At 45.3% G+C, this 14,828-nt stretch overlaps 2 protein-coding genes across 2 annotated transcripts; one reads left to right on the top strand and one right to left on the bottom strand.

Annotated features, from left to right (window-relative positions):
* Nucleotides 1-355: 355 nt before the first annotated feature.
* Nucleotides 356-8,026, top strand: SKIC8 (SKI8 subunit of superkiller complex). Its single transcript, XM_084268325.1, has 10 exons — nucleotides 356-561; nucleotides 655-682; nucleotides 963-1,068; nucleotides 1,907-2,079; nucleotides 3,561-3,709; nucleotides 4,060-4,153; nucleotides 4,922-5,015; nucleotides 5,684-5,776; nucleotides 6,415-6,493; nucleotides 7,841-8,026. The coding sequence occupies exons 1-10, from the start codon at nucleotides 550-552 to the stop codon at nucleotides 7,928-7,930; spliced, it is 918 nt and encodes a 305-aa protein (XP_084124451.1). The 5' UTR covers nucleotides 356-549; the 3' UTR covers nucleotides 7,931-8,026.
* A 619-nt stretch (nucleotides 8,027-8,645) lies between these two features.
* DNAJA4 (DnaJ heat shock protein family (Hsp40) member A4) lies at nucleotides 8,646-14,828 on the bottom strand. Its single transcript, XM_084267955.1, has 8 exons — nucleotides 14,777-14,828; nucleotides 14,517-14,653; nucleotides 12,669-12,849; nucleotides 11,644-11,748; nucleotides 10,630-10,857; nucleotides 10,319-10,549; nucleotides 9,695-9,795; nucleotides 8,646-9,612 (listed from the first exon to the last, which is right to left on the bottom strand). Exons 2-8 carry the CDS (start codon nucleotides 14,646-14,648, stop codon nucleotides 9,394-9,396), a joined length of 1,197 nt encoding a protein of 398 aa, XP_084124081.1. The 5' UTR covers nucleotides 14,649-14,653; nucleotides 14,777-14,828; the 3' UTR covers nucleotides 8,646-9,393.

Below are 14,828 nucleotides of genomic sequence, written 5' to 3'. Positions count from 1 at the left end.
TCCCTTTCCTTTCCCTTTCCCTTTCCCTTTCCCTTTCCCTTTCCCTTTCCTTTCCCTCTCCTTTCCTCTCCTTTCCTCTCTCAGGGGGCGAGGAGGGGGAGCCGGGGCAGCGGGTGGGCAGCGGGGAAACTCCCTCTCTCCCTCTCTCTCTCTCTCTCCAGCCAAGTTGGGGAAGGCTTCTGTGAGAAGCCCGCGGGCAGGGCTCTGGGTGACACCACAGGCAGGAGCCGCGGGCGAAGGAAGCCAGCCCGTCCGCACGGCGGCAGCCGAGTCCTCTCTGGCGGTGCGGCGGAAGGGACGGCTCTGGAGCCAGCGGCCGGTGGTAGGAGACGTCATCAGGGTGCGACGGCGACCGTGGTGGCGGTGGCAGTGCTGGGGCAGCTCCGCGCCCGGCCCGGTACCGTGACGCGAGGGAGCGCGAAGGCGGCCGAGGTCCGCGGGGAGGCGGCGGCGGCGGCGCGCGTGTCGTCCCGAGGCGGGGCCGTGCTGCCGGGCCTGCCAGGGCCTCTCCTTCCAGCGCCGTCCCGCTGATTGCGGCCCCGCGCAGCCATGACCGCGCAGGTGAGTAGCGGGCGCCGCGCCGGCAGCTCCCCGCTCGCCCCCCGTCGCCTCTGGGCCGCTCTCGCCTAACGCCGGCTGTTCTCTCCTTTGCAGTACGGCATCCTCTTCAAGCAGGAGCAAGGTGAGACCGCGAGCGGCCGCTGGGCAGCGGCAGGCAGGGGACCTGCGCCGCGCCGGCGTTAAGTACCCATCTGCGCAGCTCCAAAAGAGCCGGGCTGGCCGTCGCCTCGGAGAGCCGAACCCAGCCTGTGCTTTGAAACTAGTGGGAAGCACGACAAGGCGCTCAGAGCGCCTGGAGAGCCAGGGGCCTCTTGCCAGCATCACAGTCAGCGGCTTTAGCGCTGCCTTCTCTCAAAAGGAGCCGCTTAGTTGTTCATTTCTGTGCTTACGTTCCCTTCCAGCTCACGACGATGCCATTTGGTCGGTTGCCTGGGGGAAAAACAAAAACGATGGCTCCGAAACGGTGATTTCGGGTTCACTGGATGATCTCGTGAAGGTCTGGAAGTGGTGAGTGAAGTGCTCCCAGCTACCCAGCTCTAAGCCTTGCAAGCAGACGGTATGGGAATACTTGCTTTGAACTTCCATCGTCTGCAGGGATGTTACATCAGGGAAGGGGTGGCCTGGCAGACAGAGCTGTTCATCTTCTGGGTTGCATGCTTTCTTTTGGAGCAGTAGCATCCTGATGTGCATTAATTGTCTAAGAACACAAGTGCTTTACAACTCCATGTGTTTCTAAACCAAAGAACTAAAAGTGCAGCTCTTCATGAGACAGTGTATTGGGAGCACGTGTACTGTGCAAGGAGTGAAGGGAATAGAGTAAAAGAAGAAATGGCACGTTCCTTTTTTATATGTATAAAAAAGTAACATCTTCACGACCCTCATACAAGTGGCAACGAAGGGTGCTAGGGCAAAGAAATCGTTCTGTCTTCTAGCCAAAGCATTAGTAAGCATGTACTTCACTTGAATTAAGTGAGTAGCTTTGCTGTGGTAGTTACAGGAGTGTTGGTCATTGTGTTTCCTGCTGCTCTGAAAGATAAACAGTCTGCTCCTGAAGTCCCATGTATTGATCTGCAATGGAAATTTCAGGGGGACTTCTTACAGACTTAAGATGAGGGTCATGCTTTGTTGAAACACAGTGGAGGATGGATTTGTCCATTCTTTCCCTTGAGTGGAGAGAGCAGTTTGTGTGTAGCTACCCTCAGGTATTGTGAGTGAAGCTCGATTCCCCTTCTGCTGAATGAAACAGAAAGACGGGTTGTTGTGTTTGTTTGTCCGTGGTTGGAAACCAGTTATTGAAGTACCTTCAGCTATTCATACCTAGGCTTTTATTTCCCTTTAACAACAGGAATGATGAAAAACTGGATCTCCAGTGGACTTTGGAGGGCCACCAGCTGGGCGTGGTGTCTGTGGATATCAGCCACACAGGCTCCATCGCAGCGTCCAGCTCCCTGGATGCCCACATTCGCCTTTGGGATTTAGAAACTGGCAAACAGATCAAGTCAATAGATGCCGGTCCAGGTAAGGTACCAGTGTTAAGCTGTCTCTGCGAAGAAGGGGGCTTACTCTAGAGAGTAAATACTGTACTGTTAGGGTCTATGAGATGACTAGAGTGGGGCTTTTTAAAATCTGTTTGCAAAAATCTAAGCGATTCTAAGGAACTCAGCGTAGTGTCAGAGGGTGTTACATGGACTTTTTCACACTACATAGGCTGGCTGAGATACATGTAAATCAGCTTTTTGCCAGATACATTAAAGCAGAATAGAAACCAGCTTGCTCTCTCAGATGTATTGATAAAAGGGTGTTTTTAAAAAGCATTCAAGTGCTTGTTCAAATTGGTGCATGAAGAAGGTTGGAGCTTTTTTCCTAAGCGCTGCACTGAATTGGAGACACATGTGTGACATGTATGTTTGCAGTAGGGAGCAAGTCAAAACACAGGGAAGCTCAAGCCTGGATAACATTGTGTCTTCCAAGTTGGAATTCCAGCCTGAGACCTTACTCTGTAAATATTTCGCTGGCCCACTGCCAATCCCTAATCTAAGAACAGTCTTGCAGTGGTTTAGGTAATTAATATTCAGCTTCTAGAAAGAAATGGGATTACATGGGGCCAGCTAAATACGTTGTACTTCTATAAAAAGGCACAGTTTTTACAATTCCAGTGCAAGGAGTGTCAATCACTCATATGTCTGTGTTCCTCCTGCATCTTCTGTGCTCTGCTAGATACCAGTGTTCTCCCAAAACCAGGCTTGTTACCTGGTGTGTAGGATGCCAGTACACACACAGGGCAGAGGGATTGGATTTGTTCCATGCCTGCGCAGAGATGGATGCTGGGTGATAATCCCACACAGCCAGCACCCTACGCACAGAATTCACAACCTATTCATCTTGTTACAGGATTAGAAAAACCCGCCTAATTAGTTAGCAATTACCACATCATCTACTGTTGGTCAAGTGTGTGCTCCTTGAATGTGTGGGGGAGTGATTTGCATAGTCCTTGAATCTGGTGGGTGCCCTTCTCCAGGAGTGGAGCTGTTAGCAAAGCAAGTTAGTATGTCTGAGCCTGCATTAGGCAGCGCCTGAGCACGAACCCACACACTTTTCTGTCCCTGCAAAGTGGAACATTCTAGTTTTGTAAGATATCAGTGTTGCTTCCTTTTACTGGTCTAATATCTTCTGGTACCAGGAGACAAGGAAGGATTTAGACTTATCTCACATGGTCCTGAGTTCTGAATGTATCGTGACAGGAGGGTCCAGTGGGCTCAAGGTTTTATTAGAAACCCAAACCTTTCACTGAATGAAAATAAATGCAAGGGAGCTATGCTCCATTAATTACACAGAAGGAAGTTAACTTCCATGAGCTTGTATGCTCTGCTTGAGAGTGAGTGTAGAGTGTTAAGGGCACTTCAGGGGTTGAATGTCAAAACCGATGGATGCAGAACTGAAGCTGTTGAGTAAGAACTACAAACAGTATTCAGCTAACTGATTTTTAATTTTTAATACAGTTGATGCTTGGTCCCTGGCGTTTTCACCTGATTCCCAGTACCTTGCCACAGGAAGTCATGTGGGAAAAGTAAATATTTTTGGTGTGGAAACTGGAAAGAAAGAATATTCGCTGGACACCAGGGGAAAGTTCATCCTTAGCATTGCATATGTAAGAAGCACAGCTGTGAACTTCTTCTGTGAAATTGCTCCTGTTGTAAGGTGGTGTAAATTGGGTGGGTTTGTTTCCACCTATCGGTCTCTCTCTACGGAATTGTCAGCTGTTTTTTGATAGTTCCAAATATGAACTGTGTGACATCCTCCATCCCCAGCTTATTTGGAAAATACACCTTGACCTTGCTTATTTGCATGTTGTGAATAAGTCAGCTGAAGGTTTGGGGATTTTTGGAGCCTGGGTATCTAGTATAGATTGTATTTGTGCTGAGTTGACACAAGAACATCAGGGAGGAACATAGTGCAGTGCAGACAGTTGTTAAACTCATCCTTTTTTTGTTTCCTTAGAGTCCAGATGGAAAATACTTGGCCAGTGGGGCGATAGATGGCATTATCAATATCTTTGATATCGCGACGGGAAAACTTCTGCATACGCTAGAAGGTAATGGTTTTGTCTTTGCAGGACCCAAGTCCTGGCTTCGTTCCTCTGCAACATTGAGGAACATAATGTGAGTCAGGATAAGATAAAACAGATGAGGCATAACTGAGTGGCTGCTTCTGTCCATTAGATGGCGTTTAGTTGCTTAGTGTGCGCTTGCAGTATTTAGAGGCAAGCTGTGAACTCAGGCTTGCATCATAAATCCCCATCTCAAAAGAGGTCAGTATTGCTTAATTGAAATCTGAAATTGCAGTTCCTTCTTTTCTTGCAGTGCAGTGCAAGGGAACGAAGCAATGGCAAGCACGTGCAGCCCTGTCTGTGACTTTGCTGGGGTACTGGTTTTGTAGCAATTTATTCCTGTTTTAGAAAATAACCAAACCACTTACGTTGTAGATGTGCGTTTTTCTAGCAGATAAAGGGGCTTTTAATGTCCGTGCTGTTTCCATGCAGTTGTGTAGTTAATTAAAAAAACCCAACTGCTTAAACCAGGATGGAATCCTGTCAGACAATACTGGTGTCTAATAGACACCCACAGCTGAAAAAATAAGCTACTTTTGTGTGGCAGCAGACGTACCTTAACATTGGGAGTTCAGAATTACTGTGAGCTTCCATTTCACGTTGTGCCAAGAAGCCTGTAGAGGTGTGGAAAGGCTTTTCAGAGGTTGCTGCCTTTTAACTGGGAATGCTTTTCTGGTGTAGATGCTTAAGCACTTTGGCTAGGACGAGGAGTAGCTCCAGTCTAAGCTGTCCATATACTGCCTTGCGTTTCAGGTCACGCGATGCCTATCCGTTCACTGACGTTTTCTCCGGACTCTCAGTTGCTGGTAACTGCCTCAGATGATGGCTATATCAAAATCTACGATGTGTAAGTCTTTTGTAAGACACACTAACAGGAAAAGAACTATTCAGAGAGGCTGTAAAAAAAAAAAACCTATATCAAGCCCTCAGCTCTCTGTCATTCCCTTCAGCATTTGGTGACTCCTTTATGCAATAAGTAATCTTAAATAATAAAATACTGTGCCCTCAAATAGTTGCTAAAAAATGTGTAGGTGGATGACAGCCTTAACTTGGAAACAAATGACTTTCCTCCTGTTTAGAACTGTGGGCAAGAAGCCAATTGTTCTGTGTATCTGTCCTGTCCTATGGTGTTTTCCTGTTGGAAACATCTGTTCTGTACCCAAGAAATTCTATTTATGACCTTTCTCTTGCGTTGTGCAAAACTTGGAAGGCCCTGAGGAAAAGGTATCACTTCAAGGATCTTTGCTTCCCTAAACCTACATTACTTTGCCTTCTTCAAAGCAAAACTCTTTTGTCCACCAGTGTTTCCTCTTGATAACTTCTTTTTCTGTTAACCTTTGAAATGGAAGAACAGAATCTGGTACACCACCACTTGGTGAACAGATCTCCAGAGGTGACCTTCCATTGAACCGTTCCTGGCAGCACTAGCTAGAATATATTCCTGTTGCTTTTCCCCTAGAATTCTCAAACCAAACGTTGGAATTCTCTCTTTTCTAAAAGTTGTTATTTCCACAGGCAACACGCGAACTTGGCTGGCACATTAAGCGGTCACGGATCCTGGGTATTAAATGTAGCATTCTGCCCTGATGACACCCATTTTGTTTCCAGGTATTGAGGATTTTTAACCTGATAATGCTTACTGAAAAATAATTAGTTAACTATAAAGGGAGAGGGATCATAAACAGTGAATACGTACCAATTGCAACGTAATCTGTAGTGGAATAATGAGCATTTGCGACCTGAGCCAAGGTGTGATGTGATACCAGTTGCAATGATTAGTATTTTTAAGTCATCTCAGTGCAGCATAGCTCTGCAAGGGAGGAACATCTGAACCTACAGGAAGAGCAGTTTGATTCTGAATAGCTGAAGAACTGTTGTTGAATTAAAAATACAATCTAATACAGTAGTACCGTAATCTAGTTGAACTTCAGTGTTAACCCTTACAACAGCTCAGGAAGCTGGGGACCTAGTGTATGTCATGAGTTTCTTTACCCAAAAAACTTACAGAAGGCAGAATTTTCTGGGTAAGCCAGGAGTCCTTTTTCACGTTGCAGGTATTGAAACAGTAAATGTATTCTAAGAGTAACTGGAACTTGGCAGAAGATGCACTCTTTGTACTTTATCCCTGTGTATGGGATGAGTGAAAGCAGGCTTCTTGTGTCTACCATAGGAGTTCTCCTAAGCAGTGCACTGAATGATAGGTAACCTGTTAATTTGGACACTGATCAGTGCTGGTTTTGTTGCAGTTCATCTGATAAAAGTGTGAAGGTTTGGGATGCTGGGACAAGAACCTGTGTTCACACATTCTTTGACCACCAAGATCAGGTACGTGTCTTGCAGCTTTACCGAGGTGGCTCTGTTCACAGGGGAATTCCAGTTGTGTGGTTGTGCACATTGGTGCAAGCTTTGGGCTTGGACTTTATATCTTGCTGTGAGGAAAACTAGGAAGTTGTTGGCAATTATTTGGCACTTGATGTGGCATGAATGTTTGAAGCATAGGTTATTCCCAAGTAATTTTTTTTCAGATCCAAGTAAGGATAATCCTGAGTAGCCAAAATGATTTTTCCCAGACTTTGTTTTGTATCTTTGTCTATGGTCCTAATTATTTCTATCACTTACACAGTGTATACCTGTTCAAATACTCACTTAAAAAGATTGAATACTTAAAAAAATAAAAAGGGCTTGAAAGCAGCCTGGAAGCCCTACTATTGTATTTGTCACATGACAGCTACCTGTGAGGAAAGAGGGATCTCTTAAGGTGTTTGGGATTTTTTTTTCCCCAAATGTTATGTGAAAAATACTGTTTTTAATAAATCACAGAGGAAGACTTAACCAAAACTAAGCTTCAGATTTTATTTAGACTCTTTCTTCCTTAATACTCTTTTGCTAGTAAATTTCTTTTCAGTTATCTACAGCTCTGGGACTTTCAGCATTGGAAGACCAAGCAGGATAGGATTTCCAGTGTTGTTCTAGCTGTTGTCCATCACTGCTTAAGTTTGCAGAAGGCAGCATATATCAGCTCTTTGGAAGGCTGTTGTTTAGATGTTAATGTACATGATTCCCCAACATGTGTTGTTAGTGTAGCCACTTTGTAATCCCACACTAACAGCGTGGGGAGCTTTTCTTTTTCCTGATGCCATCCTGACCATGGATTAGTTGCAAGTCTGCATAACTGCCTAAAGTTTAAGTCAGAGGACTGACCTGAATTGCTCAGTTTTGTGCTGGTGAGTGAATGTCCCTTGCAATTAGCTCAAGGATAAACTAGATCATTCTTCAGCCTGCCTTGTTGTGTCAGTCTTCCTGAAAAATACTTCCTCCCTTGCTTCCCTGAACACATTGTACAACACTCCTTTTAGAAAGGAAGATACCAGAGGGCCAAGAGAAAAACACAAACTGGGACAGGCACTTCCTAGCCTTTCAACTATTGTCAATATTTCAATATATCCAGTCAGGCTAAGTGGAATGTAGGAACATGCCAGGTGTCTAGCTGGCAGCATCTTTCCCTGGTTATCAGCCTCACCTGCTGTTAAAGCAGCAGCCAGACCTGGCATACCTCCAGTAAGGTGAACTTCAGTCATCCTTCCTATTCTGCTCAGGAGAGCCAATACAAGTGCTACTACAGCCTTTCTTCTTAGTCTTCTGCTGATAATCTTGTGTATGTTCCAATTGCAGGTTTGGGGAGTGAAATACAATGGAAGTGGGTCCAAAATTGTATCTGTTGGAGACGACCAAGAAATTCATATTTACGATTGTCCAGTTTAAATGTCTCAACTTGAACCCAGGGCCAGTTCCTACAGATACTACTGTGCTTCTACCATTTTTCTAAGAAAATAAAAGCATTTCAACAATGCTTATGTACAAAGTGAGATGTTCATCTGGTGTTTAGCATGAGAAAGCTTTACTACTTTTTTATTTTTTAAAGCTACATGTAAGTTACCTCTAATCCTTGGAAAAAAAATATTCTTGGAAAGATACAGTCATGGGTGAAGTAACTGCTCAGTTAATCACCCCTGTGTTTATACATAAATAGACCAGAGCTGGAATGCATTGACTGAATTGAAGAGGAACTTATTTTAGGAAGAGGGAGCAAGGCTGGGTGTTGTATGCATGGGAAATGAATGCCTGCATTCAGCTCTGGGGTGTCCCAGGGCAGGCAAGAGGGTCACTTCAGTTGAACACCTGTTCTGGCTCTTGTACCGTGACATGCAACTCATTCATCATGGGTTAGTTTCACCACAGCTTGAGAGTTGTTTCTAACACTGACTCAGTATGAACACTGCTAGGGCAGAGAGAAAGGAATGACCCCATTAATGCCTTTTTCCAGCATGATCTTGTCTTGGTATAAAGCAGCAGCAGCACAGCCCCAGGAGGTCAGTGTGGGGGGTTCAATTATGAGAGTTAAGGTTCAAGTAGACAATGCCTCTGAGGAAGGAAGTCCTTTCTAGGGAAGACTGAAATATAAACCTTGAGGTTCTGAAAGATCAAAACTTTATTTGGAAGTATTTGCCTGTATGCAAATTAGAAGAACACAGGGTACACTCTAAACTACATTAGAAGGATACCTTACACCCCTATGTTACACTTACATCCAACTGGGTAGTTGAAGGACTACTACTCTGCTACAACAAAACAACACAGGGAAGAGTGTTACTTTGCAAGGAGGGGAATACACATGAAACACTTTGGATATACACAATGAGACAGGTAGTACCAGTACAGCTAACACAGACACTGAACATGGACAAGCTAAACTAGGTGATAGGAGGCAAGCTTAGAGACACTTCCTTAAAAAAAGGGGTTCTAGAGTGGCTCAGAAAGTACAAGAGAAGCATGACCAAATGTGAAGAGTTCTATTTATTAGAAGTTATTTCTGCTATGTATTGTTCTATGAAATTCATTTTCCAGTATGAAAGTATTTACATAACACACTCCACTCAGCTTCTATCAGTATTGCCAAAGTCATATATAAATAGCATAGGTGAAATAAGCTGAGAACCCTCACGGCAAAGGGAAATGTATACCAACTTGTTTGGTTCTCAGCTGTGTGACATTTGCTTTATATATAAAGACTACAAGAACACAATATAAATTAGTTCCAAAAAGGTGATACTGACAGCGCAGCAACTCAATTTGCTGAACACAAAACCCACAAGCAGTGGCTATTACAGCCATGCAGTTTTCATTGTGAAAATTGACCTTTTAGATGACATCCACTCCACCTTGCTTTAAGATGTCTGACACTGTACTCCTGTTCTTGGACCCTCCTCATCTTCTTCATAGGCTTCTCCCCCACTGTTACGGTATGTTTGTTCACTTGGATCAAAATCTTCAAGGTCTACCTGATCCATGTCATCTGTAACCATAATCTCTTCTCGGGGAGGAAGCAGATCCTCCAGCAGACAGAGTTTCTCCCTTGGGAGCCAGTAGTGCTCTGGGAACTGCACCTACAATTTTGGTTTCAAGAAACAGTTACTCCTGATGCCATCACAGATGTCTCTGCTACAGAAAAGCAAGCAATTGACTTACCAAAAACTGGATAATTAAGTTGCCTTTGTCCATGGGAGATTTGTAGATAGGCATCCCTTCACTGCAGATACACTTCAGGTCACTAGGCTTTATCACCTCACCTAAAAGAGGTGATAAAAGCAAGAGCTTTACATGAGCTTATGTGACAGACACTTCCCAACTGTGGAAAGCAGGGCTACATACACAAGCTGTGTTCCCACAGCACCTGAGGGGACAGCAAGGCAATTCACAGCCAAGGCCACAGATGGACAAGTACCAAACCCAAGTGACACACAAGGCCAGTCAGGCCATTTCTTCTGTGTAAGAGAGCTGGCTTCTCACAGCACAGCCTTCAGGTGGAATTAACAGATAATCTAGCAGAGTTGACATTTCTGGCCTCTTGAATACTTCCCTGGCTATCCACTGACAGAGCCTCAAGTTTCTTACAAAACATTTGACAGCTTTAGCAGTAATTTTCTATGTAGGATTTTAGCAAGTGTGACAAAACTAACAATGAAACAGATACATTAAATGACTGCAAGAGTAGCTTGAATCTGTTGCATCAACTGATAAAAAAACCCAGAAGCAACCAACATAAAGACAGTCCAAGCACAATGGAACAAGCAAGCTCTTAAAAAGACCTACCTGGCCGAGAGGAGATGACAAGGACTCTGTTATCCAGAGTTTCAATGGTCTTCCTGAAACCACATAAAGCCTCTGAGAGTCCAATTCTCATTTTTGTAATTAAGTCATGCCCTCGCCTCTGAAAGACATTGTGATCCTTTTGATCAAGCACAATGATAACATCTCCAGGTTCCAGATCAGGCTCCTGGTCACCTTCTCCATGAAATACTATCTTCTGACCATCTTTCATACCTGGAGAAAGAGGAACCCATTTGTTCTCTGAAGAGCCACAGACTACAGTTCAAGACACAGAACACAGACACACATCTTACCTTTTTCAACGTGAACTTCTATGATCTTTTTCTCTCTTACAACCTTACAGCCATTGCAGTTGTCACACCTGTCCTTCGGATTTATTCTTTCACCTTGGCCTTTGCATTCTGGACACACAGTCTGGATTTGTTGCACCATGCCAGGTCCAATCTGCTGAACCAGAACTTGCATTCCTCTTCCTTTACACACAGGGCACTTCTCTACTGCCCCTTTCTTCCCACCGTAACCTTTGGAAAAAAGGTTAAATCTGATCTCACTGTCAAAAAAAGCAGCCTTTCTACAGCAGTCAGGCTGGAACTCACTGACTTCAAAAGCACTTTTAGGACAACTTATGGTAGTTCAGTAATATATTTCTAATATAATTAGAATTGAGTTTCCACCACAAAACATGCCCCATGAGTTTGAAGTTTCTAAAAGCAAGAGCAGGTCAGTTTCCTATGCGTAAGTTCACTAGGCTCTGCCTCACCTCCCAGTACATCTTGGTTTTCAAAAAGCTACCAGCATACCAACTTCAATACCTAGACATTCCATTAATACTTGGGAAAGAACCTGCTTGCTAAATATTTAATAAAGAACAAAGAGACAAGACATCATTAAGATTTACCTCAAAGGTAACCAGTCACTATGGATGCTTACAAGCTGCTAAGTGAGTTGCGTAGCCCAAGCTAGGCTTCTACCCACAGCAATCAGAAAAGAGTTCAACTAAAAAGCCATTTATTATAAATTTCCAGATTAAGATACTTTTAATTCAGGTACCCTTAAGTTGTAATGAGTTCAAGCCTGCCACGAGACCAAAAACTTTATACCACTATGTTTACAGAAGTCTTATTCACACATAAATAAGCCCAAATAAGATACCCTGGCAGATTTTCGCCAGGAGGAAAAACCCCACAAACAACCCCACCCTTTATGTCCAGCCCCCCTCCTTCTTAAAAAAACCCCTAACAAGCTACATGAAAAAACAACCCCAAACTTGGGTAAGAGGGGTTTGACACCACTACTTTGCTTTTTACCTTCACACTTTGCACAAATAACATTCTTTTGAAGTGCCAGCTTCCTTGTGATACCATTGTATAAGTCTTCAAGAGATACACCTAACTGGTGTACAACATTTTTGCCTTAAAAAAAAAAAGAAGCAATATTAATCCTGGTTCAGCTGTAGTAAGGACAAAGGTTTATTTAAAGGCTTCTACACTTGTTCATACATGCACAATATCACTGAAGAAACGTAAAGTTCATTTCAAACTTTGAACACAGCTTAGCCCTCTTAAAAGCATGTGCAGTTCCATCAGCTCCCACTGAGCTGCACCCACTAATATCAGAACATAGAGTTTAGCCATAATTAAGCAAAGCATAATTAAAGCCACCCTATCCCTTCTCTTACCCTGAATTTTATAAGGTCAACTGAAAAAGCAAGATGCAAGGACACTACCAGCTTCAGATCTATTCAGTTAAGAAATTGCTATTATGCCTACCTATAAATTTCCGTGCCATTTCAGGGCACAAGGCTGAAGATTTTGCAGCAAGTTACTGTTCAGAACAGACATTGGGGATGGAAAAAAAACCCCAAAAACCAACATACTGTGCTTCTGGCAGCACTCTCTACTCAAGTTTCATATAATTGCTGCCAAATATTTTCATGAAATTTAACATTACTGAAGTTGATTGTGTCCTTTGAAGCAAGTTGCCCAAAGCATATGAGCATGTGAGGCACAGATCGGGGGAAAAGGGAACTTAAAACAGGTCTAATCCAACTGCTCTAACCTACAAATATTTATTTCCCCCTCCCCTGCAGTTGACCCATACCCCTTTTAACAAAAAACAAACAAAACTCATCAGAAAGGTTGCTATGGCTACATCATGTTATCTACTTTATTAGAATCTTAATGCTAGAGAAACTAGAAAAGATCATAGTTTACTTAATCTATTGTTGCAACAAGTAATACCCACGCTACGTGCACTTAGCAGAACAGCAGTACAGGTGTTTTATGCTTAAGTGCATGGTTAGAGTTTCTAGAACTTGTTTAGAACCGTGTACCTCTTCTCTCTCTATTCATTCGGCCTCCACCACCAAAGAACATGTCAAAGATGTCCATGGGTGAAGAGAAGCTGCCGCCACTCAGGCCTCCTTCTTTAATAGCCTGCTCCCCACCCTGGTCATAGAGGTCCCTTTTCTTTGGGTCCGACAGAACTTCATATGCCTGGGATATGAGTTTAAACTAAAAAGAAAAAAGAAGCTCTGAACAACTATGACCAAGAGGAAAAGTAACCCTCTCATATGCAACTCCATCTTTAGATTGCACCACTATAGCGCTCTCTTGAAGCATTTTTCTTTTTCCAAAAGGAAAATCCCTAAATAAGGGTGTAATAGACTATTATAGCACACTTTTGTCCAGGAACACCACCCCCTTTTCTCCCTCTCCCCCCTCCTCCCATGGTACACATGGGCTTAAGTCAGTGTCACATCCAACAGGGACAAGCAGGTGCAAACTACACCTCGATGATTGTCTTAGTTGCAACCATTATACACCCCTAAAAAAGCCATTTAAAAAGGATATGCTACTATCTCCAAAGCCTCGGGGGTTCCCAAACACTCAATGGCCACAGCAGTGCTAGTTACTCTAGAACTACACAGGAATCCTTTGTGGCTGCTGAGCTGCTACATCCAGCTAGAACAGACTTCCATGACCAGACGCTGCTGCTTACTCATCGCAAGGAGGAGGACTCAGATACAAAACAAGACATCCACTTAAGAGATTCTTTCAAAACAACTACCAAGAACTCCCTGTTATTAAGATGACTAAGTCGATTTTTAAACAGAGTTCACTACTGCTGAAATGACTACCTGCATTGAAACACATTGATTTACCTATGACCAGGTAAAGCAGCATAGAGTAAAAAAGGATGCCAAAAGTAAGAGCAGAAAAGGCTACCTTTGACCATGATGCTATTTAACTCCCTTGAGTTTTGTAAATTGGCATACTAGAGACAAAAACAGTGCATCTAGTCTTATATTAGGGTTTTATCAGACCAGTTTTTTGATAAACAATCCTATTGTTTCAAGTTCTCCACCATTCTCCAAACGGCAATGTTCATTCAGCCTCCCAGGCATCACGGGGAATTGAGTGGGTCTCTGCCATTAGCATGTAAAACAGCTGTGTTATAAACATTCCAGACATATGCAGCCCAGCTATTTCTCAGGATAGGTACCTTAAGCACCTGCCATTTCCCTGATGAAAACTCATCCTGCTCAGGAGCACAAATCCACCCAGCGCAACCCCCTGCTCGCACATTAGCGCTGGCAACCAGATTCACCGCTGGCCTCCGCAGTATCTGACACAGCACAACGGCCGTGAGGACGCTACAAACACTCCGGGCTCCTAACCCGCATCTCTGGTAAGAAGGAGCTCCCAGGGCCCGGGGTACAAGGAGGCCGGTAGGAGCTGCGTAGGCCAAGAGGGAACCGAGGCCCCCGCCCTGCCACTGCGGGGCCGCCGGGCCTGCTGCCAGCTCCAGGTGTCTTTTACAGGCCCAACAACGAGAGGCCTCGCTTAATCGCGTTACCCGGCACGAAAGGCGTCACGTCCCTCCTCGAAGCAAGGCAGAATTTAACAACGGGACGAAGGACGCGCTTCCCACCGCGGCGGGGTGCGTAAGGCCCGCGGGGCGGCCCGGCGCCCGCTCCCGGGTGGCCCACCCGGCGGAGTCGCTCGTTTTGAGCCCCAGCGGCGCCTGCGGCAAGGCCAAGGAACGCGAACAGGGCCCGGGTTCGGCCCACCGGAGGCCCCCCCCACCACCACCCCGGAGAGGCCTGCCCGGCGGAGGGAGCGCCACGGCCTCGGCGCGGGCGGCCACCAGCCCCAGCCCGAAACCGGCCCCCGCCTACCCGCTCGCCCTCGCTGGGATTCTTGTCGGGGTGGTACTTCAGTGCCAGCTTGCGGTAGGCACGCTTGATCTCCTCGGAGGAGGCGTTAGGCTTCACCTGCAGGATATCGTAGTACTCCGTCTCCTTCACCATGGTGCCTGCGGGAAAAGACGCGTTAGCCGCCGAGCCGCCGCCGCGCGAGCCGCCGCCGCGCGAGCCGCCGCCGCGCGAGCCGCCGCCGCGCGAGCCGCCGCCGCGCGAGCCGCCGCCGCCCAGCGTACCACAGAGGCCCACCGGGCCGCGCTCAACTGCCGCAGACAACCGCTCCCTCAC

Source organism: Gallinula chloropus (genome assembly GCF_964237585.1).
Source record: "Gallinula chloropus genome assembly, chromosome: 9".
Lineage (NCBI taxonomy): Eukaryota > Metazoa > Chordata > Aves > Gruiformes > Rallidae > Gallinula > Gallinula chloropus.
Note: the sequence above shows the minus strand (reverse complement) of the source record. Positions and strands in the feature narration are given on the sequence as shown.